At 38.2% G+C, this 23149-nt stretch overlaps 1 protein-coding gene across 1 annotated transcript in view; it reads left to right on the forward strand.

The window, feature by feature from the left end:
* Positions 1 to 22634, forward strand: part of ZMYM4 (zinc finger MYM-type containing 4) — a 45913-nt gene extending 23279 nt beyond the window's left edge. The window contains 19 exon segments of the mRNA XM_072136853.1: positions 242 to 392; positions 1243 to 1358; positions 1489 to 1797; positions 3430 to 3580; positions 4104 to 4276; positions 4387 to 4537; positions 6796 to 6942; positions 7068 to 7105; positions 7208 to 7352; positions 9290 to 9405; positions 9600 to 9771; positions 10416 to 10595; positions 14916 to 15010; positions 15270 to 15482; positions 15484 to 15669; positions 16142 to 16253; positions 16345 to 16593; positions 16960 to 17089; positions 20979 to 22634. Coding sequence (XP_071992954.1) covers positions 242 to 392; positions 1243 to 1358; positions 1489 to 1797; positions 3430 to 3580; positions 4104 to 4276; positions 4387 to 4537; positions 6796 to 6942; positions 7068 to 7105; positions 7208 to 7352; positions 9290 to 9405; positions 9600 to 9771; positions 10416 to 10595; positions 14916 to 15010; positions 15270 to 15482; positions 15484 to 15669; positions 16142 to 16253; positions 16345 to 16593; positions 16960 to 17089; positions 20979 to 21183 — 3039 coding nt within the window. The 3' untranslated portion in view covers positions 21184 to 22634.
* Positions 22635 to 23149: the final 515 nt, after the last annotated feature.

The following is a 23149-nucleotide window of genomic DNA, read 5'->3' on the forward strand; positions in this document are numbered from 1 at the left end:
CAAAATAATAGCAAGTGCTCTGATGTGGGACAGAGGCCCTGATAAATATGCCCCGGTGTCTGGATCTGAGAGTTAGTTTCCCTGGTTGACCATGCTTGATTTTGATTGATTTTCTTTAACGAAAAACATGTGAAATACATAAAGTGTCTGTTTAGATGAACCATAGTGTACACATTTATACAGATCAAATTAAAAGGATTAAAATTTTTGGTTTCTTTATTGTGAACTTTTTTTTCATTAGAAATCTGCGAAGATCACTCCATGTGCATTGTGTAAAACATTACGTTCATCAGCAGAAATGATAGAGAACACCAACAGTGCGGGACGCACTGAGCTCTACTGCTCTGTAAACTGCTTGTCTGCCTACAGAGTACAGAGTGTCACATCATCAGGTATATTTCTTTGTCTTTCAGCCTAAATGACATGTTTAAAAGTTTAACCTACGATATTAAAAAATGTTTTAAAGATGGCTTTTCAACACATTCTCTATTCCCAACTCTTCACATTCTTTGGGGGGACACTTATGGGGGCAGGGCCTGGCATTGAATTCTTTGCCAGTGCAGTTGGCCACTTTAATACACCAGGTTGTGCCGAAGGGGCTTTCAGCAAACCCTGTCTCACAGTAAATGTTCCCCTTTATGTCCATTTCTCCACAGATACTGTAGCTCCCACCACCATAATTTTTTAGTTTAATATTTTTGAATTGCTACTGTCATATTGGTGGAGCCAGCAAGTTTGCTTCATTCTGCTGTATAAGTAACATAACTTTATTTTCTAGGTCAGTACAAGGAGATGAGATCCTGTCTATGTGCTTTTCTTTTTTTTTTTCTTGCTGAATAAGTTCTAGCTTTTATTGGTGCCATTTGGGCTCAACCGCACAGTGGGTAAACAAAAACCAGCCATTTAAAAGAAAAAAAGATTTGATTTCACCTTTGGGGATAAATAATGTACTATACATATATGGGGGAATTCTGGCCTTCAAGTCACCAAAAAGTTTCAATTTCTGGTGCAAATTGCAACTTTTTATCCTGCTTTGCCTCTTGCATCAAGTGTGCTGGGATTTTCCTGTGATTAGGAAAAAGTTAACCATCTTGAGTAATGGACTGAAAATGAAGCTGCATTTTTCTTTCACCCATCTACTATAATGACTGAAGAAATGTAAACTTTCAGTTTCTTTGCGTTTATAAACTATATATTTATGATAGCTCTGTGGAAATGACTTATTGCTTTTCTAATTAAAAGGCATACAGATTCAGTGTAACAGCTGCAAAATGATGGCCGTACCCCAGTATCATTTGGCAATGTCTGATGGGAGCATCCGAAATTTCTGCACTTACAACTGTGTGGTGTCATTTCAGGTGAGCCTAAAAAATAAAAGATGAGTAAAGAAATATGCTAAAATGCTATGCAAATGATGGTATAGTAAATCCTCAATTGTATAACTTTAGTTTACACTATCACTCTGTCTTATATCATTTATCTTTACAGAACCTATTCAGCAAGTCTACAAGCATGAACTCCTCCGTGGTGCCTCTGTCTCAAGGCCAAGTGATTATGAGCGTCAATGCTGGGGCAGCAACCCAAGCTGGAAATAGCACGCCATCTGTGGTCTCTGCTACTTCAACGTCGTCCTCTTCAACAGTTAGTAGTTCAGCAGCTGCTGGTTTGCAGAGACTAGCTGCGGCACAATCGCAATCCCAGCAACAACAAAATGCTTTTTCACGTCTGTCTGTGAAGTTGAGGTGCCTGCAGTGCAGCCGGCTATTTGCCAATAAACCTGAACTTTTGGATTACAAGGTACAAGCTAGGGCAAAAGAAAGGTTGCATTTGTGGTTTTTCTCCATTGTTTATTTTATCAAAACCCCACCATCTTGTTTCCCTCCATGTAAAATGCATTTGTTTCAACAATTATAGATTTTATTTATTTATTTTAATCAGAATTTTTTTTCATTGAAAATGTTTTCAAACAAAAGCACATGGGAAGCCACAAAGGACATAAGTAGAATGTGGGGAGAGAAAGGATGGTTCTGTACTGAGACCTGCAGCCTGTGCTGGAGTGAATGTAGAATAGTTGATACAGCACTTGGGGAGGGATTAGTTTGTAGGCAATATACTTCTTATTAATCTAGTTGCACTGCAAGACTCCAGAAGGAGCTGTTGCCTTTTGTGCAAGGTATCAAGGAAATGGTAGTCTCAGCATGTTAACTAACACTACATAAAATTGTGTGCAGGCAGAGCTCACATTAATGCCTGTACAAGTGTCATAGACGCTTACACAGGCAGTTTTACTCCTCAATAAAAGACCCACACAGAAAAGTCTTTGTGGGACCTTTCTCCCTTCTCACCCTGCATGACCCCCAATAAAAGCTGGAGCATAGTTACTCATCAGACCACTCCCCTGTAAACTGGTGCCCCAGTTAAGAAAGGATTTAAATGTAAAAAGGATTATTAAAAATAAGAAAATACAAGCCTAGAAATGTGCTACAACATGTGGGTGTGATTTTCAAACTTTTATTTCCTATAAAGTAAATTCATGTTTAAAATCAAACATGATAATCCAGGGACATATACTCATAGATCCAGGCACCGTGACTGTGTTGACAACTTCGGGACCAGATCTAGCCCCAACTAGAGACAGTTCCTCGTCCTATATATGTATCCCCTAAGTGGCCAATAGTTTAAGAGATAAGCTTAACATTAAACTCAAGCACGATAAACCAGGAGCACTTGCTTATAGATTCAGGCACTGTGACTGTGGTAATCTTATATTTGTTTTCCATTGCCTCCTTCCTCCTAAATAAACTTTTAAAATTATGCTAAGGAGCCTGAAGGCTCCTCTGTTCCTAAGCTTCACAGGCTGTTATACTGTGCAGGAGGACTTCTCTCCCCCACTGTGTGCTGAAACTTTGATGCTGTTACAGCAGACAGAGGAAACGGCGGGAGATAAAGCCAAAAGTTAATGCACAGCATGGGGCGTCTTGGATGTGCTTTTACTTTTGGATTTTTGGGGATTTTAACCGATGTAGATCCATATACACAGACATGTGTACATAGAGCCTAAGTATGGTTACCACTGTGCAGAAAAAACATGAGTGCCGATCACTCGGAACATTGGAGATGAGCGGAACCATAGTTTTAGTTTTGGTTTGGTCACACGACCCAGACTTATTGCCAGATGGGTGTCCTCCTGGCCAATAATGGCCTTGACTTGTAGCTATTTGCGTCCGTTGCCAGATTGTTTTTATGGCCAATACAGCAATATGTCAGGGTTGCACGGCCGAACCAGAATGGAAACTATGGATTCGCTAATCTATAATCAATATGCCTAATTATATGAATGTAAAACTGGATTTATAAAATGAGTATGTGTTTAGTGTTGACATAGTAAATATTTTGAAATAGATTTTATATAGTCTGTGTTCATTTTAGGGTAAAATGCATCAATTTTGTGGAAAAGCATGCTGTGATGAATACAAAAAAATTAATTTAGTGATGGCCATGTGTGAATACTGCAAAATAGAGAAGACCATCAAGGAGATTGTACGCTTCTCAGGAATTGAGAAGGTGTTCTGCAGTGAAGGTAAGCTACATCAAAATTAAGCATGATAAACCAGGGACACTTGCTCATAGATTTAGGCACTATGACAGACCAGGGATAACAATAATAAGCCAAGTTGTCTGGATCAATGAGTAAATACGAGTATACGTGAATAAAGCCGCTTCTCTATGCTTTTTTTTTTTTTTCTTTCTTTTTTTGCTCTTCCTCCTGTTTATCTGAAAACTTTCAGATATAAGAAAGCTAATGGTTAACTCTTTGCTAAGAAAACATGTCATTTGATTTTGTTCTCGGAGGAGAATAGATTATCCATAGACTGTCTGCAAATAGTTCACAATTTATCGGGCTCTGCTTAAAACTGCTTAAATACGGAAGAAAGGTAGCTGGATAAGGAGGACACATGGAAAAAAGGGGGTTTTTAAGGGGTTTTTTTCCATGTATAATGTAGTCTGTGCCTACTTCAGATCATAAGATCTTGTTATGTATGATTGTCTGAAGTACAATTCTGGAATTGAAGGAAATCTTTAACATGTGTCCATTTCTGCAGGTTGCAAGCTGCTATACAAGCATGATCTTTCAAAAAAGTGGGGAAATTACTGTAAAATGTGTAGTTATTGCTGCCAGACCTCTTCAAAGTTGGTGCGAAATCATTTTGGAGGGAAATTGGAGGAGTTCTGCGGGGAAGAGTGCATGTCAAAGTATACGGTATTGTTTTACCAGGTAAAAGACGAGCAAAAGGTTAATAGCTTATAAATTTATTAAAACAAGAACCGAGCGAGCAATGTGCATTTTTTTTCACTACAAAATTACTTTGTATTTGTCTTTACTAGATGGGAAAATGTGAAAGCTGCAAGCGACAAGGCAAGCTGAATGAGTCTCTGAGATGGAGAGGGGAGATGAAGCACTTCTGTAATCTGATGTGTGTTCTCGTCTTCTGCAATCAGCAAAGCACAGCAGAGCCCACACCAGTTAACAATACAGGTAAGAAATGTTTCTCCAAGTACAGGTTTGGAACTATTATCCCTCAATACATAACACAGACTGTATAAACACACATAAGCTAACAGATGCTATTAGAACACCATGCAGAATTTCTTTCTGATTTGTGATTAAATGTAGTAATAATAATAATCATCTTTATATAGTGCCATCAAATTCCATAGCGCTATACAAATCATAGGGACATATACAAATATAATAATACATTACAGTGTACAAATTGTCAAATGGAACAATAGGAGTGAGGGCCCTGCTCACAAGAGCTTACATTCTATGAGGATGGAGCGGGTGACGGAAGAGGTAAAGAATTTGTATAATGGTCCAGCCATTATTTATAAGAGAACAGTACAAAATGAATATGAATAAAAATTCTGCTGCTTGAACCAGTCATCAGCTGCCATCTTATATACAAGGTGCAAGGTGAAAGTGACTACAGAGAAGCCTGGAACTTGGGATATATCTGGTGTTTCCCGGATAACAGATTGGAGGAGAACACAGGAAGGATTAGTAAAGAGAGAGTTGACATATCCTACAGTTAGCAAGTGTGATAGGCTTGCTTAAAGAGATGGGTTTTAGATGAGTGAACAAGGTAAGGTACCGGAGGGAAGGGGATTATTGGGGGGAGTGAATTAGTGAATGCCCCAAGGTATGTGACAGGTGGCTGCACCTTTGCTATTAGTAAGGAGTGAAGAGTATCAAAGAGCCTTTGGGGTTGTTAGAGAGAAAGGATATTAGATTAGTAAAATAGACCAGTTTAGCAAGGTGAAGGCAGAGTTATAGGTTTCTAGCATAAATTTGTAGAAAGTCTGCAGTGTGTAATTTTCTCCACAGACGTTCGCCCATCTGGGAGCAGTATCGAAGAAAATGAGTTTTGTCTGTGTGCTTAGGATGCCTGCATCTGTGTTGAAAATATTGGATAAAGAGTGGTGCCATCTCCTCTAGGGCACTTCTGACAGTATGATTATAGTGGTTTGTAGCCAGGTTTGGACAGGTGAAAGAGGAGATGGGGACAGTGCAGACTGTAAGGTTTCTGTGAGTTGATGAATATCAATGGCACGTGGGTTCCGGTATGAGCGGCGAAGGGTCATAGGATTCAGATATTGAAGAAAGTCGGGAGAAGACTAAGTCTTGGATGTTACCCTCATAATGAGTGGCAGGAATCAGAGAGTTGAGAGACCTAGAGAATTGGTTAGTGCTAAGAGCTGAGGGCGGGTGGGGAAACAGGAGTGTTCATAGGGATTTTAGTCTCCCATGATGATGTTTGAAATGTCACAGGATAGAAAGTGAGGAAGCCAAGAGGCAAAGTGGTCAAGGAACTGATAGGGTGAGCTGGGAGGACGGAATACTACAGCCACACAAGGAGAGACTGTATGGAAAAATCTGGTATGGAAAGTAAGAGAGGGTACTGGAGGAATGACCTGGAAAGTGCAACTTGAAGAGAGTAGCATGCCTATCTCTCCTCTCTGCCTATTCTCAAGCAATGAGAAAAGTGTAAGCCGCCATAAGACATAACTGCAAGGGAGGCAAAGTCATCCAGCTGGATCCATGTTTCTGTGATGGCCGCAGGTCAAAACACTTAGAAAGAGGTCATGAACAGATTTTAGTTTATTACACACACAACAAGCATTCCATAGGGCACGCTTACATATACACTGAATCTTTATAAGGTTGGTAGGGTTTCTATGTGAAGTGTTAAATTAAGCATTATGTGGGCCGCGTTAGGAGAGATGTCCCCTGCAGCAAGCAGGAGGAGAAAAAGAAGATGCTTCAAAGATTTATAAGAAGTTATTTCTTGCTTTACAACAAAACACTGTGATAGGATAGTATGGTTACATAAAGTATAGAGTGTGTGAGTTGTGCAATAGCGGTACAGTTAGTTTGAGTTGGTCATTTTATGGAATTACAACAGGAGAACTGGAATACTAAATTTATTATATCATAATTATACTAAAATTATTGTATCATAATTGTCATATTCCACCCCCTATGCATAAGTATTCTGTAAGTCCTTTATTACTGAATAGGGAGAGAGATGCACACATGCACAGATACGTCTCAGTTTTTGTGGAAAAATGTGCGTTTAATATGTTGGGTTGAAAAATATATTCTGTTGTGTGTACAGTGAGAATTATTAAAAATTTTACGCCTAGTCCACTGCTTTTTTTTTATATTTTATACAAATAATGCTCTTTTTTCTGTTAGTATTTTACTAAAGCGACATTGTGTTGTGGTGTTTTTAGCATCTAATGTTCCAATGGTCCAAGCCGTTCCAGCTTCCACAGGCTCCTCTGGCGCTAAAGACTCCACTCCAGTTATTGCCAATGTGGTGTCCCTTGCAAGTGCTCCTGCAGCACAACCTACAGCAAACTCCAATAATGTCTTACAAGGTATGTGCACAACATAATATACTATTTCATGAATACTTATATGTATGCCATTTAATGGAGTGTTATTCTATTGCAAAGATAATATTTGTTTTAGTCACTTGTATGAATTTTATTTATTTTTTTAGGTGCTGTTCCTACTGTAACGCCAAAAATAATTGGAGATGTAAGTTTAAATTTTTTGTGGAGACATTTTATTTTTTTGCAGTTGTAGTCTTCCTTTATTTTGGTTTGTTGTTAACATTTATGTTTTTTTGGGGTCTTCCAGGCAAGTACTCAGACAGATGCCCTGAAACTTCCTCCTTCACAGCCCCCACGCCTCTTGAAAAACAAGGCCCTGCTCTGCAAACCTATCACACAAACCAAGGCAACCTCATGCAAACCTCACACACAGCACAAGGATTGTCAGACAGGTATCCTCAGGATGTTGGAGGTTCTCATTTGATTTTGTTTGATGTTCCAAACTGTTGTGCATCACAGACTAAGTCCTAGCTTACGCAGTTTGCTCTTTGCTGTTAATACCAGATGCGCTATTCCTCCAAAGGCCAAGTAATTTCAGTGGGCACCATTTAACATCTTCACGACTGCCATACAGCTGTACATGTCATAACCGCACATACCCTGCGCTAGGGTTGCACCCATACCAGAATTTTCAGTTTGATACAATGACTGGAAAAGTATCTCGATACCGATACAATACTTTTGATGAAAATAAAAAAAGCGCCATTATAGCAAATCCAGCACCGTCCCACATTCTCTGCGCTTGGTACTTGTTGTATGATTGCACAGCGGTTGTAGAAGGGAAGGAGGGCCATGCAGTAGCCACTTTTGCCCTATAAGATGAAACGGTTTTTAGTAAACTGTAAAATATGTTTTTTCCGATGATGTGGCAATACGAGGGCTTATTTTTTGTGAAATGAGTTGCATTTTTCAGTGATGCTATTTTGACTATGCACTATTGATTAAATTATAAGATCTTATTTTTTGGGCAAGAGGGTTAGGAAATACATCAATTCTGTAATAGATTTTTGAGCTTTGTGTTTACCGTATAACATGATAAGCATGCTACCTTCAATCTATGGGTTACTACTATTACGGTGATACCGTATTTCTATTTTTTCCCTTAATTGTGGCATATTTTTATTATTTTATTGATTTATTTTTATTTAAAAAAATATTTTTTTCTTTAACTGTCCCACTGTGGGACACGAACAAGCAATTGTCCGATTACTTGTTCATTATAATACGCTGCAACACATTAGTATTGCAGGGTTTTATTACTGAGCGACAGAATCCTACAGACCCTTACTAGTTAGGGAAACGATTGGCACCCCATAAAAAGAGCATGAGGGTGCCGGTCATGGGAGGAGGAAGGAATTTAAAGAACCACTGTTAAACACCCGTGGTTGTTCTGCAGTTACATTGCCCGCATCAACTCAGCAGCGCCTATACCTGTCTCTGAGCGTGAAGGAAGATCGTAGGAAGGGATTAAAGTATAAAAAAAGAATAAAAAGTATACATACAGTGAGGGGCGCTGCGGCCACACAAATGAGGGGCGCTGAGGCCATGTTCCTTTCTTCTTCACAGAGTTCTCTGCCGCGTGTAACACGTTGTGCCCGTGGCCATTTTGCTAATAAAGGGAGAGGGGATTAGAAATTTCCATGAACTAATCAAAGTTTTCCTGAAATTCTAAACTAATTCCGATTCATTGGAATCGATTCGCCCATCTCTAGTCACAATACAAAGGCTATAAAATTTTTATTTTTTTGTTAATGTGAACACATGAGGGCTTATTATTTGCGGGTTGAGATACACTTGTATCAATCATTTTAGAGGTCTATAGCTTATTCATGAGATTTTGTTCTGGTTGAGGGCTTATTTTTTTGCGAAAAGGAGGTTGTTGTTTTTTTTTTCAGTCGTATCATATTAAAGCGCATAACTTTTTTTTATCACTTTTCTGAACATTTTTTGTGATGGTATTCTATGAAAAATTGTATATTACAGGAAGTTTTAAATATATATATATATTTTTTACGTCTTTCACCGAGCAGGTTTAATATTGATATAGATTTGTTATACAGATTAATACGGACGCGGTGATGCACGTGAAATATGTAAACTTTTTTGTGTGTTTTGTATACATTTATTTGTATTTTATATGTAATTAAATTAGTCTTACATGTCATAATAAACAATTAAGTAAAAATTGATGCTAAAAAGTTGTTCCAAAGATATCATTATTTAAAAAAGAGCGTAATAGAATTGCAGTTAACTTATTGCAAACAATTTTGAGATTATTTGAATTCTTTTTTGACTGTTTTCTCAATCTTGTTGGTTTTCTACCCTACAGAAGATGATGGGAAGCCACAAATTTTGGTGCTTCCAGTACCTGTGCCAGTTTTTATTCCTGTTCCCATGCACTTGTATACTCAGTTTGCTCCAGTTCCACTAAGTGTACCACTCCCAGTAAGTTTTTCTTTTTTTAATTATTTTAAAGTGGTTATCCTGCTTTTTAATCTTAAACATTCATATCTTTTTATACATATTTTTGAAAGTGGCTAGCCCCTTTAATTTTACAGCTTATATTCTTTGATTCTTTCTTTCAAGATTTGTTGCAAAATGATCTTGATACCATTTTCCCCCCATTTCTAATAAAAAAGGTCCCTGTTCCAATGTTGATTCCTACCACTCTTGATAATGCTGACAAGATTATAGATGCAATTGAGGACCTCAAGGAAAAAGTTCCATCTGATCCTTTTGAGGCAGATATCCTTCAGATGGCAGAAATGATTGCAGAAGATGAGGAAAAGGAGAAAACGCTATCCCATGGAGGTCAGTAATCATCAATTCCACAAATAGGAATCCATGTAATACAGACAATTTATTTAGATTGTGTGCTAATCTAGTAACAAGCTTCATTAATGTAAAAAGGGTTATTTTTCCTGCTTTGTTCTACTCACACTTGCCTATGTTCATTAATCGGCTTTCCCCCTCTTGTCAAAATTTCACTTGATTTATGTTCCTACAGAACTGAATTGCCAAGTGAGATTCCATATGTATATGAGTTAAGCTTTAGACTCCTGTCATCAATTCTTTGCAGGAAATTGGGGTGACATACAGACATTTATTGTTTTGATTTATGTCGTGCTGAGATCTAATTTGGCACCCAACAATGCACTATCCTAATTGGATAGTAGCAGAAGCCCGGGTGTATCCTGAAAGTCAGTTTTTGCTAGTCATTAGTGTGTATGTATTTTTCCATGCATTTGTTTTATGCAATCTGAGTTCTGTAGTCAGAAACGCATGCAGAACACACACATGAAAAACACTAGTGTGAAAGGGGCCTAACCCTTTAGACGCTCCAGTCAGTACTGACTGCAGGTTCTCTAAAAATTCTAAGAGGCCATTCCCCCCGCAATGTCACCTTCAGGATATGATCAGAGGATTCCGATTTCTCATGTACTTGTGATTTCCAGATCAGGGTAGCACATACAGTGGAGACCTGGAATCTGAAGCCGTATCAACTCCACACAGCTGGGAAGATGAACTAAACCACTACACTCTTAAATCCAACAACCTGCAAGATCCAGAGGCAGAGATTCGGCAACTCTCTAGAGTGGGAATTGAGCAAGACCTGGAACTAGACTTCCCAATAGGTTGGTCTTTTTAGTATTGTTGACCAGTTGGAAAATTGAAAAAAATATGACGTGTAACCAAGATATTTCATGTTTGTCAATATAGCTTTCATTTAAAGACTTTATTTTCAAAAAGCATAAGAACATACAAAAAGCAAACACCCGCATGAGGGAAGTATCATTAGTATCATTAAAGTATGTGTATTAAAGGTGCGAGACATGATAAAACGCATCAAACAGTAATGCAAATACAGATTGAGAACAGTCCTGATAAAAAGGTGCCCTTTACCTAGGGCAGTGATGGCTAACCTATGGCACTGGTACCAGAGGTGGCACTCGGAGCCCTTTCTGTGGGCACTCAGGCTATCACCAGAGATGACTCCAGGTATCTTCCTGCAGTCAGACAGCCCAGGACTTGCTTTGCACAGAGCTATTTTAAAGTGACAGCTGTACCTGGGACTATTTTCTGCTTTATTGGTGTCCTCAGGGGGCTGGTATCAATGAAAACTGTGACATAGAAGGGAGTATAAATCACAAATTAAATTTCTGTGTTGGCACTTTGCGATAAATAAGCGGGTCTTTGTTGTAGTTTGGGCACTCGGCCTCTAAAAGGTTCGCCATCACTGCCCTAGGGCATTGGATACATATTCACACAACCACTCACAACAGACATACAAAAGCTATTCCTCCAACTGAAAAACTGTTTAATAAAGAAGAGTGGATTTAAAAAAACAAAAGCTATTCCTCCTCCACGTTTGAGGCAGTCTGGGCTGCCAATCATACATCCAAAATCAAAGATGATCTATCCGGAGTACCTCTGGCAGCGTAGGTGAGCTTCTAAATCCGCATTGATGAGTGAGTTTCATTCAGTAAGGGATGGAAGCTTAGGTGGTTTGCAATTCAGCAAGAACTCTTTCCTACCATAGAAGATTAGTAAACGAAGAAGAGCCATCTCAAATTTATCCTGAAGAATATCCATTCCCTGTGCTAGAAGACACCTGAGCGAAGTAGACCCAAATCCCCATTACTTGTAGGTAGGAATGAATGAATGTCCATCCTGAATAGATGTGCATTCCCAAACCATGTGAAAAAAAAAAAAAAAAACAGTTTATGTCAATATAGTTAAAGGGAATCTACAGTGTTGTACTGATTGACCACAAGCAAGTTTGGTCCGAGAAAATTGCTCTGTGTGCTGGCAGAATTTCTTATTCCGAACTTGGTATCACTGGAGTAATGCCCAATTTGCCCATTAGCAACCAGCCTAACCAGAAACTGAACAAATGAATAGCTTGCAGTAACTGCAAAATAAAAACTTTCGAATGTGATAACAGGATGAATTTCTGACATGCAGGGAAATGCTCCCCTTCTCTTTTTAATCTGAGGAAAGTCTCTTTTTAGAAATCCTCCTCCCGAGATCTCCATGAATCTAGATCTATATAGTTATCTCCATTTATTAGTAGTTTGATTTATGAGAACTTTAACCCCTTAACGCCGAAGCCACTTTTCACCTTCCTGACACGGCCCATTTTTTTCAAAATTGTTTTCTCGTGACACATTGTACTTCATGCTAGTTGAAAAATTTTGGTGGTATGTTTTGCATTTATTTATGAAAAAATCATATATTTGGTGAAAATTTGGAAAAATTCTCAATTTTTGATCTTCAAAATGTTCTACTTTTTCCACATATAGTTATAACAGCAAAAAAACTTAATAACTAACATTCACCGAATGTCTAATTTATGTGGACAAGGTTTTTTATGCATACTCTTATTTTTGTAGGATGTTATGAGGCTTTGAATGTTAGGTGCGATTTTTCACATTTTCATAAAAACGCAAAATCCTGCTATTGAGGGACCTGCTCAGGTTTCAAGTCACTTTGAGAGGCCTAAATAAAAGTAAAACCCCATAAATTACCCCATTATAGAAACTACACCCCTCAACGTACGTATAACAACTTTTATGAAGTTTGTTAACCCTTTAATTGTTTTACAGGGGTTAAAACAATATCGGATACTATTTTGAAAGTATTTTTTTTTTTTTTTGGCCAAATTAATGTGTTTTTCAAAAAATTTACAAATTCTCAGTGGATACAGTACCAAAACTCTCCACAAAATTTGATACCCAATCTCTCCCGCGTATAACAACCCCCCATATGTGGTGGTAACCTGCTGTATGGGCACACGCCAGGGCATCGAAGGGAAGCTGCGCCATTCAGAGCAGATTATGCATTGTCACTTTTTATTGGCTATACAATTTTATTTTTTTGGCAATTTGGACATATAAGGGCTTATTTTTTGCGACATGAGATGCACTTTACAAATACTTCATTTTAGTGGGTCATTAGCTTATTGATGAGATTTTATTAACTCTTGCTTGTATGGGTGAAAAGAAAATTGTCAATTTTGGTTTCCTTTCTTTTTGTATTTTTTGGGGATCGTACACCGTACACTAAAACTACTATATTATCTTTATTCTTCAGATCACTACGATTACAGTGATACCTCATTTATATAGTTTTTCATTTATTTTTACAATTTTACTGGAAAAAAACGAATATAAAGAAAATCTCATTTGTTTTTGCATTGCCATCTTTTCGGAGATATAACCAGACAGAGCTGGTTTAGGGCTTATTTTTTACGTGTTGAGTTGTCCTTTTAAGTGGTACCATTTTGGCGCAAATAACTTTTTTTGATCACTTTTTAGAACATTTTTGTGAACAGATTTTATGAAAAATGTACATTTTTGGCGAGTTTTTCGTGTTTTGCTTTTACGGCACTCACCGAGCTGGCCCAATAATGTTTCTGAGTTATTGTACGGATTGTTACGGACGCGGACACGTTTTTTCACTTTATTGCATGTATATAGGGAATATTTGTGTTTAGGGGACTTTAACTTTATTTAATTCTTTTTATTAATAAATGTTTTAATTTAATGTTTTGAACTTTTTTTATTTACTTTTAAAGTAAAGTAAAAGTAAAGATTCTTGTCAAATCTCCGATCGCGGGTGTTAGAGCTGGGTGTCAGCTATAATATATAGCCGACACCCGCAGCTTCTGGCCCCGTTCAGGAGCCGGGGCCAGAAGTTTGGCGCAATAGTACTGCATTTTGCGGGAACGCACCTCCCACGATGCAGTACTATTACATCAAATGTCGGGAAGGGGTTAAGAATATCCTTACTCTAATAACAGGTAAGTTTGTGAGCTCAGAATGCATCTCTGATGCCAAAGGTCCTGACACTTTTAAATATCACAGGGATTTTTTTTTTAAAGAATCAGCAGTGTCCAGGTAAGAAAAGACTGGGAGCATATTCTACCATGTCAGAATTAACTTCCTGAAAAGAACAAAGAAAGAAGGGGACAAATGTAGCCTTATTGAGAATTTCACAAGAAATTCTGGTTTTAACGTAACTTCTTTCTTTTATTCTTTCATGAGTTATTTACAAGTTTTTAACCAATTATAAAATGTGTTTAAAGTGCTGCCCATTGTGTTGGATTGTCAATTCTAGCTCAGGCTTCCAGTATCCGTTGTTTCAGATGCTACACCTCTCGTATGTTCACAGCATAGATATTTGCCTTCAGATGATCCCAAAGGTCTGAGAATTCCTATATGGACAGTTCCCTGGAAAGTGGATTGCTTCTCATGGGCCAGTTGAATGGCCACCGAGATCTCCCAAACTGACCCACTCAGACTTTTATCTTTGGAGTCATTTAAAGGAAATTGTCTATGCTATGAAGATAAGAGATGTGCAGCATCTGAAACTGGGAGCCTGTGCTAGCATTTCTTCTGTGGTGGTGCAATCAGTGTGTCAAAAATGGGAGAAGAGGGTTGCATTGACAATGCCCAATGGGCAGCACTTTGGAAACATTATAAGTAGTCCTAAACTTGTAAATAACTGAAAGAATAAAGCATAAAGTTACTTTAAAACTAGGCATATAATTATTTTTCTTGTAGAACATCAAACTTCCCATTGGAAAAAAAAAGTTGGATCCGGAATGGCGACTTCAAAATGGCCACCATGATCAACACCCATATTGAAAAGTTTCCCCCTTCCATATAGTAATTTGCCACAGAAGTTGATATCGCCAACCATTCACATTTTATTTGGTTGTATCCATATAAATGGCCCACCCGCTAGATCATAGGTAGATCTGGCGTTCTGACACAGCCGGATGCAGAGTACTGCAGTGAGACTCTCATTCAAGTGAATGTGCTTTCAGCTGCCTCCAGTGCAGCTTATCAATGGAGTTGCTCTCATTAATCTTGTGTTGTAATAGTGAAATAGTCTATTTTAATTTCTAATATATATATCAGATAAATAATTATTTTTTTAACCAATCACAGAAGCATTTGACCCGTTAAGTAAAGGTTCAAGTTTCTTAGGCCGGACCCGAGGAAGACGAAAACATCGGGATGGCTTCCCTCAGCCAAAACGCCGGGTGAGTACACGCTGTGTTGCTTTATCTGGAAAAAATAACCAAACTCATGTATTCACTTTTAACTATGCCATATAAAATATAAATGTTGTATTTCTTACCAGCTATTATTGACTGTCTCACCATTTGTAGAAATTAGGTGTCTTTTAGTTACTCGCCTTCAGTGAGGTGTCTTCTCACTAGTAGCTGATATTAGCCATTTTCCCTACTACATTTCACATAATTTTTTAATCCAATATCATTTCCCTATTTTCTTTTAAAGGGACGCAAAAAATCAGTGGTTGCTGTTGATCCACGAAACCTTATGCAAGGATCTTACCCTGGATGTTCTGCATTGGGTTCTACGTTAAAATACATGTATGGTGTAAATGCCTGGAAGAATTGGGTACGCTGGAAAAACTCGCAGGAAGAACCAGAAGACATTAAGTTTGGAGGTAAATTATATGTTTATCGGAACTCAGATCATGTTCTCTGTTGCTTTTTCCTATTTACCACTTTGTTTTCTCACAGTGCGACCTGTGAAGCTAAAAGAAGAGATTCTCTCATGCACTTTTGCTGAACTTAGTTATGGCTTGTGCCAGTTTATCCATGAAGTACGTCGGCCAAATGGAGAGAAATACAATGCAGATAGCATCCTGTACCTGTGCCTTGGTGTTCAACAGGTATTTGGGACAATTTGGTATTTTTTTCTGGGATAAATACATTTGATATTTGTGCAAATTTGCTGTCAAATTTGTCATGAACTGCACACACTTTGGGCACACAAGTACACAAACTCACCAATTTATTGCTGTTCCAGAATCCACTCTTTTGGAAACGTTTGACACTAGACTTTTCAACATGGCTTCAAGGGTTTCTTTTCTGCTAGGTCGCGTTGTTTCTAACACAGCAGAGGGGACTGAGAATGAAATGGCAAGCATGAGGCAGTTGTGTAAAGGCACAGCCTCTCTGTGGAAGGCTTCCAGTAGACTCACATTTAATGGCACCAATGTCAGCATCCCTTCAATACTTATGGGAATCCCAGAAATATGTTACTTCATCTACAACATTTTGACACACTCACTTTATATATTCTGTGTTCTCTTTCCTGATGCTAGTTGATGTTGCATTCACATGCTCTCTCTGTTTTTCTAGTATCTATTTGAGAATGGAAGGATAGATAATATTTTTACAGAACCCTATTCCAGATTTATGATGGAACTTACAAAGCTATTGAAAAGCTGGAACCCACCTGTGTTACCCAATGGTAAGGCAATTGAACAGACACACCATATTATATATTATGTGTATTTTTCAAGCATACCTAATTTTAGCTGACTTGTTTTATTTTGTTCCAGCTTTCATATTTTCGAGGATTGAAGAGGAACATTTATGGGAGTGCAAGCAACTGGGTGCCTACTCGCCTATTATCCTTCTCAATACCCTACTCTTCTTCACCACCAAATTCTTCCAACTGAAGACTGTGACTGAACACCAGCAGCTTTCGTTTGCCTATGTTATGAGACGTACAAAAACTCTAAAATACAACACCAAGACCACATACCTGCGTTTCATGCCTCCTTTCCCGAAGTCTGAACTAGAGCATGGTGTGTTTTGAAGTTTCTATACAAGTCCAGTGCTATTGTATGCTTCTAAGTTGCATTCAGCTATAAATCAGTATGTTTTAGCTGGCAAGTACACATGAATAGAGGAAACATTTCCCAAACCAGGCTTTTTGACCCTTCCCCTATTCTCTCCTAATCTAACCTTTCTATTTTAAATTTGGTTTTAAAGCAAATGCTTTATTCCCACCAGTGCTGGTCACTGCTCATCTATTATTTCTTGTAAGGTGATATTAAAGCTTCTCAGTGAATGTGAGTGCCTTAGAGAAGTAGCTTTCCATGTCATCCACATCCAGGTTTCCAGGTCATACATACAGTATTATAACAAGAAATATTTATAATGTTTTGCAGAGAAATTGGCAGGTGGCAAAAGGAAGAGGTTAGACGAAGAAGATGGACAGTTTGTCATGGAAATGGCAGAAAACACAGATAACCCCCTCAGGTGCCCAGTCAGACTGTATGAATTTTACTTGTCCAAATGGTAAGTGGCTAGACTACAATGTGAGAACTGTTCCTGAACACTAATTGCTTTAAATCATTCAACACTATCGTAGTGAATCTTTATCCGTCTTTGGCATCTTCCTGCAATTTTGATTCAAAGTGTAAAATTTTTATTAAAAATACATAAAATTTGACTCTCCCTGACACCGTAATAGAAGCTACCATAGTCTTACTCCTTAAAATGAGAAGAATCCATTAGACTGTGGCTCCTACTGGCCCATTACCCTGTTGAACACCGATTACAAGTTTCTACACAATTAAATAGGGTTACACTCTCACTCATACAACCCAACCAATCAGAATTCATGCCTGGTAGGTCCACCACAGATAACAACAGACAGGTTCATGTAGTTTCACAAATCCGCCAACAATATAACGAAGACTGGGTCTTAGCTTCCCTTGACACAACAAAGGCCTTCGATTTTGTTATCTTTTTTAAAGATATTTATTGGATATAAGAAATGTTGTACAGTTAACATTGGAAATACAACGTTCAGTAAGCACATGTTTGACTTATCGAGCAGATATATTGTAGTGAGATATAACTTCTTTCTACCCGGAATAGAATGGCATTTTCTAATGGGATGTCTTCAAAAATTTTAATTTGGACCCCGGTCCTGCCGATGGGTCTCTATTTTATATCAATCCCCCAAAAGTAATTTACTGATCAATGGAGATATTTCCCCGGAATTCCCCATATGTAGAGGCACCCGGCATGTCTGTTCTCTGTCGTCCTTGATATTCGCACTGGGGATAAAATTTCTTGCTTTTAAACTTCGCAGTGACACTGTATATACAGGTATATCCATAGGCCCCAGGAAGGATAGAGTTGGTCTATATGCAGACGATATGATACTGTTCATTTCTAATCCCTCCACTTCCCTACCAAGAGCTATTGCTATCATTGATTAATTTGGCACTCATTCCATTTACAGGTGAACTGGACCAAATCAGTATACATGCCAATGGGTATTTTACTATGTCAAGTCCCTTCTTTCATCTCGGGACTAAAAGCAGTCACATCCTTTAAATATTTAGGAATGCTCATCTTCAAAACTCATCAGCACACATTACAGCAGATTACGAACCCCCTACTGACATTCGGCAGAACAAAATTCAAAGCCTTGAAATCCCTTCCTCTATCAGTAGCCGGACATATAAATTTAGTTAAAATGATAATCCTACCCAAGTGTCTCTACTTGCTTTAACATTCTGCGATCCCGATACCAAAAACTTTCTTTAAGGAACTGCATTCCTGGGGGAATTCTAGGTCTAAACTTATTATGGCAACCCTGCAGCGACCAAAATCAGAGGCTGGTATGGCACTTCCGGACTTCTACTTGTACTACCTAGCAGGGCATCTACAAATATATTCCATTGGGTATAGGGAGATCATCTCCCCAACTCCGAGCACCACCTATGCCAATACAGACTACAAGCTACAGACTCTGTGGTCCATACTGGAGGGCTCCCCATGGCTTCAGCTACCCCTATAACCAGTGCACAAAATGGCAATTCAGGTCTGGAACGCAGCCAAATCCATAACTCATTTTACTGCTACCGTAGCTGATATGCCCCTATCTCCAATTGCGACATGCTGTGTCAGCACAATTCCCTAGTGCAACCCCACCCTTTTCTAAATACCCACTGATTTACGTATACAAAACACAAGGCCCAAGAGGTTTGGTCTCGACTGTATACACGCACCTCATATCACAAAATGTTGAGCATTCCCCACTGTGGGTACTGGCAGATGGAGGATACTCATCCCTTCTCTTCAGGATGAGACGGATAAGGAGATTCTTTCTTCCAATCTCAAGGTTTCCCCCTCAGTGAGACACAACTCTATATAGTACACCAGGCATATCTCACTCCAATATGTCTCTACAGAATGGGACGTGCACCCCACACTGCCTGTCCATGATGTAGCTCCCTGGAAGCTGATTTCTGGCACATGTACTGGGTGTGTCCCCCCATCGTACAATTTTGGAAATGGGTAACTACTTTCCTTTCTGTTTTACTCTCCTTGAGAGTGTGTTTCAGCCCCAAAATATGCCTGATTGGATTATTGTTAGAAGAGACCTGGTCACACGATCATAGAATCTTTCTACAAGAATCCCTTTTAATGGCCAGAAAATGTTTTGCTATGAGATGGTACAATCCCAAAACTCCCACACTGAAGATGTAAAAATCTAAAATTAATCCGATGCTCCACTATGAATCTCTATGAATTTTCAAGCACAGGAACTGCCTGTATGAATTTACTCATATATGGGGAACTTCTCCTAAATGTAATCGATGAACACGTGTAGAGTTCAGAAATGCCTTATAGTAATATGTTCAAATGAATAAATCATAACATCACTAAAACGGAAATAACTAAATATCTGCTTTAAGCTAGAAAGGCGATTGCATTTGCCTTGAATAACAGTTGACAGCCTTGTACAACCCTCATGTAACTTTGTGACAAACAATAAAAAATGCATTGAAATTGCCATGAAAACATTAGTTTTTACATAAAGCTCACATCAAAGCAGAGGTTTACGCACAAATAGGCATTTTAAATTATAAGACAAAGTGAGTATGTATATCTAGATACCACCATACACAACATCAACAAGAATTTACTCTCCCAAAAATGGTTAAACAAAAGCCATGCCATATTTGATTGCAATCCACAAATGTGTTTAAAAATCTGTTAAAGATATATTACACACAATGTAAGAAGCTCCTATACCTGTGGTGGCGAACCTATGGCACGGATGCCAGAGGTGGCAATCAGAGCCCTTTCTGCGGGAACTCAGGCCATTGTCCAAGGACAGAGTTCACCAAACACTGAATCTTCCTGCTGTACCAGGCAACTTAAGAGATGGTACTCATTATTGCCTGGAACTGTAGGGAAAGTAAGAAGGGTAAGAGCTGCATTATCTTTGGAGGTCATCCTGCTGGACCACCATTCTTCCTCTACAGAAAGACCCTACAGAGAACCTACAATAGTCTGAATTTGCCCTCCTGTCATCTGTATTGGTGGCCTCAATGGGGCAAGACAATTGAAAGGTGTGGAAGAACAGGCAGCAATAAGTTACTATACAAAATTCCATGCTGGCAATTCACAGTAAATACAGTAAGTGGATTTTGGTTGTAGTTTGGGCACTTAGTCTGTAAAAGGTTTGCCGTCACTGTCCTATACTGTTAAAATCCAATTTTTTTCAGAAATAGCCATCTACCATGTATACAAAAATAACTTTTACATTTATACATACTGCAACCTTCATGCAACTTTGCAGCAAACATTAATAAAATGCATGAAAATTCGAAATTTCCTCTAAAATATGTTTGAATCCAGAATACTTTATATAAAGAAAATACACTTTCCTAAAATCAGTAAGATGTGAGGAGTTCATACATTCCACACGTGTATATTCACCAAAGTATGCAGCAAAAGGAACGTTAAATACACAGGGGGGGACAAACATTTTTTTGCAGATAATGTCACTGAGCGTGGAGCTCCAAACTTGCTGAAAGATTCTAAACAAGATTGTTCCGTTAGAGACTTTCTCCCATTAATAGGGTCATCTAAATAGGATGCTGTGTCAGCTTGGATGTTGATATAAATGAATAATGGATGTAGATGCAATTTTTTAAAACCAAATTTTATTGTGGTCAGTTGCAATATATTCCTACTATGCAGGAATTGGAGAGAGAAGCGACAGTATACTTTGGCAGACTAACGCATTTTTCTGCTCTGCTGAACTAAGCCAACACCTACATTATCCATTGTATACATTTGGGAATGTAAGCCCTCCATTTATGTGCCACCATAATTTATTACTAAATATGATTCTTATAATCTTTTCTTCTTCTTGCAGCTCTGAGAGTGTGAAGCAGCGCAGCGATGTCTTCTACCTTCAGCCAGAACGCTCTTGTGTTCCCAACAGCCCCATGTGGTTCTCAACAATGCCTATTGATCCAGGCACATTGGATAGCATGTTAACTCGTATACTCATGGTTAGAGAAGTTCATGAAGAGCTGACCAAAGCAAAAGAGGACTCGGAAGGGGAATTGTCAGATTAAAGTGACACAAGATGCCCTACCTTGAAACCATAGATGGCTTCTGACTATAATGGGGCAAGCGCTAAACTGTGAATATAACATTTTTTCACTTGGACTTGTGCACTGCCCTCTTTCTCCCAAGAGCCCTTCCCGTGTGTAAATGGAAATTTTGAACTACTGGGAACATATACTATACTGTCCATGATTTCTGTGGCAGAGGAATAGGCCTAGAGATGGGCAAATGACTCCTAAGATCACACACCCAAAACAAGGTGTTAGACCCAAAATAGGAACTGTAACTTCTTTTTTTTAACTGGAGTAAAAAGATATGGAGATGAATTTTAGCTCTTTCTGTGTAAAAGTCTGATAATGTTCTGGTAGGAAACGGCAGAAAGGGTTTACAAAGGAGTCTCTTCTCTTTTTGAATGACACTGAAAGTGGGTGCATTGAGCTGTTACCTACTTTATATTAATGAATCATATAAACCATGTTGAAAGGCCTCTTGACCTTTTTTTTCTCCCAGACACTTTTTAGGCGCAAGTGAACAGTTCACACATTGCAGTTCTTTCTATGTTTTTACAATAAACCGTGCAACAACCCGCACTTAATATAGGTAGTCTATTTCTTTAGACCACAATGGCAGACAACACAGCCCTGTCTGTGTATGTCAGTCCAGGAGCCTGTTCAGTTTGGGTGGTTAGCTGGAGCATTTTCCCTCATGTTTGACCCATGGCTTGTATGTGTACACTAAGTTACACGTAGCAAAGTGAAGCAAATTGAGGGACTTGATTTTATTGTCTTCTCTTTAAAGAAAAACATAGTGTGCAGTGTTCAGCCCCAATTGTTGCTGCTGCAGAAATCGCCTCAATGAAAACCCATATGTGTAAATGTTGTGCTTTCAACATTATAACGGTTTGACGGTTAGCAATGTAATAAAAAGAATACTGAAGTTAATGTACATCCTCTATTGTTGATGTGACCGATACCAACAGAGCAGATTATTTTATGTAAATGTCTGCTTACTAAAAGAAACCCTAGAAAGGATCTTCTTAACACCTGGCAGTAACACCTCGAACCAGAGAAGAATAAGGAAACTTGACTTGGACCTGGTTTTTTTTAGAACTTAAGAAAAAAAATGGACTTTATAGTGTTTATAAATAATAGAAAACCTGGTCACCCAGCACAGGTCACACAAGATTGATTTGTGGCTGGGGTCAAGCAAGAACTCTGTATGTTACTGTTAATTCATTACACTCTTTTCTATCAGAGGGGACCTAGACAAGTTTGTAGTGTATTATGTTCCTATCCCCTTGTATTTTAAAGGGTAGTAATGACTCATTTTCTCTTTTTATTTCTTCCCTTTTTTCCTTGTTTTAGCAGTTACAGTTTAATATTAAAGACAAAGAGTAGTCCCATTTTGTGTATTTGTTCTTATCCTGCTTGTACAATAAATCACTGATTTGTGTTTTTAATGTGCAGAGATTTGTTTGGTTTTAAAGCACAATTTTAAAAAGTATTGTATAAATGCTGAGCAAATGCATCAGAATTAAAGATGAACACGTTTTGTAACTAGCAAAATGTGTTTTGCATAAACACCTTAAGGACATAATTTATTTTTACCATTGGGACTGCCATGAGGCTACACCTTTAGAACAGTTGCCCAATTGATTTTGAGAGGCTTTTTTTAGTGACCTGTATTTTTCCCTAGTGGTACATTTTGGTTCATATGTTTTGTGTTTATTTGTGAAATAATGAAAATTTGGTGGAGATTTTGAAAAATTTGTCATCCTAAACACTATCAGACAATCTAATCAACAAAATATTGACCATTTGTCTGTTTTACGTTGGCATAATTTTTTTTATTTTATTTTAATACGATGTTAGGAAATTTTTTAGAAACATTCCACACTCCGTCAACCCATATTTAAAAAAATGCACCCCATAAACTATTCACAATAGCTTTTGGTAAGCTGGTTAACCCATTTAA

The sequence above is a fragment of the Engystomops pustulosus genome, chromosome 2, assembly GCF_040894005.1.
Source record: "Engystomops pustulosus chromosome 2, aEngPut4.maternal, whole genome shotgun sequence".
NCBI classification, from domain to species: Eukaryota; Metazoa; Chordata; class Amphibia; order Anura; family Leptodactylidae; genus Engystomops; species Engystomops pustulosus.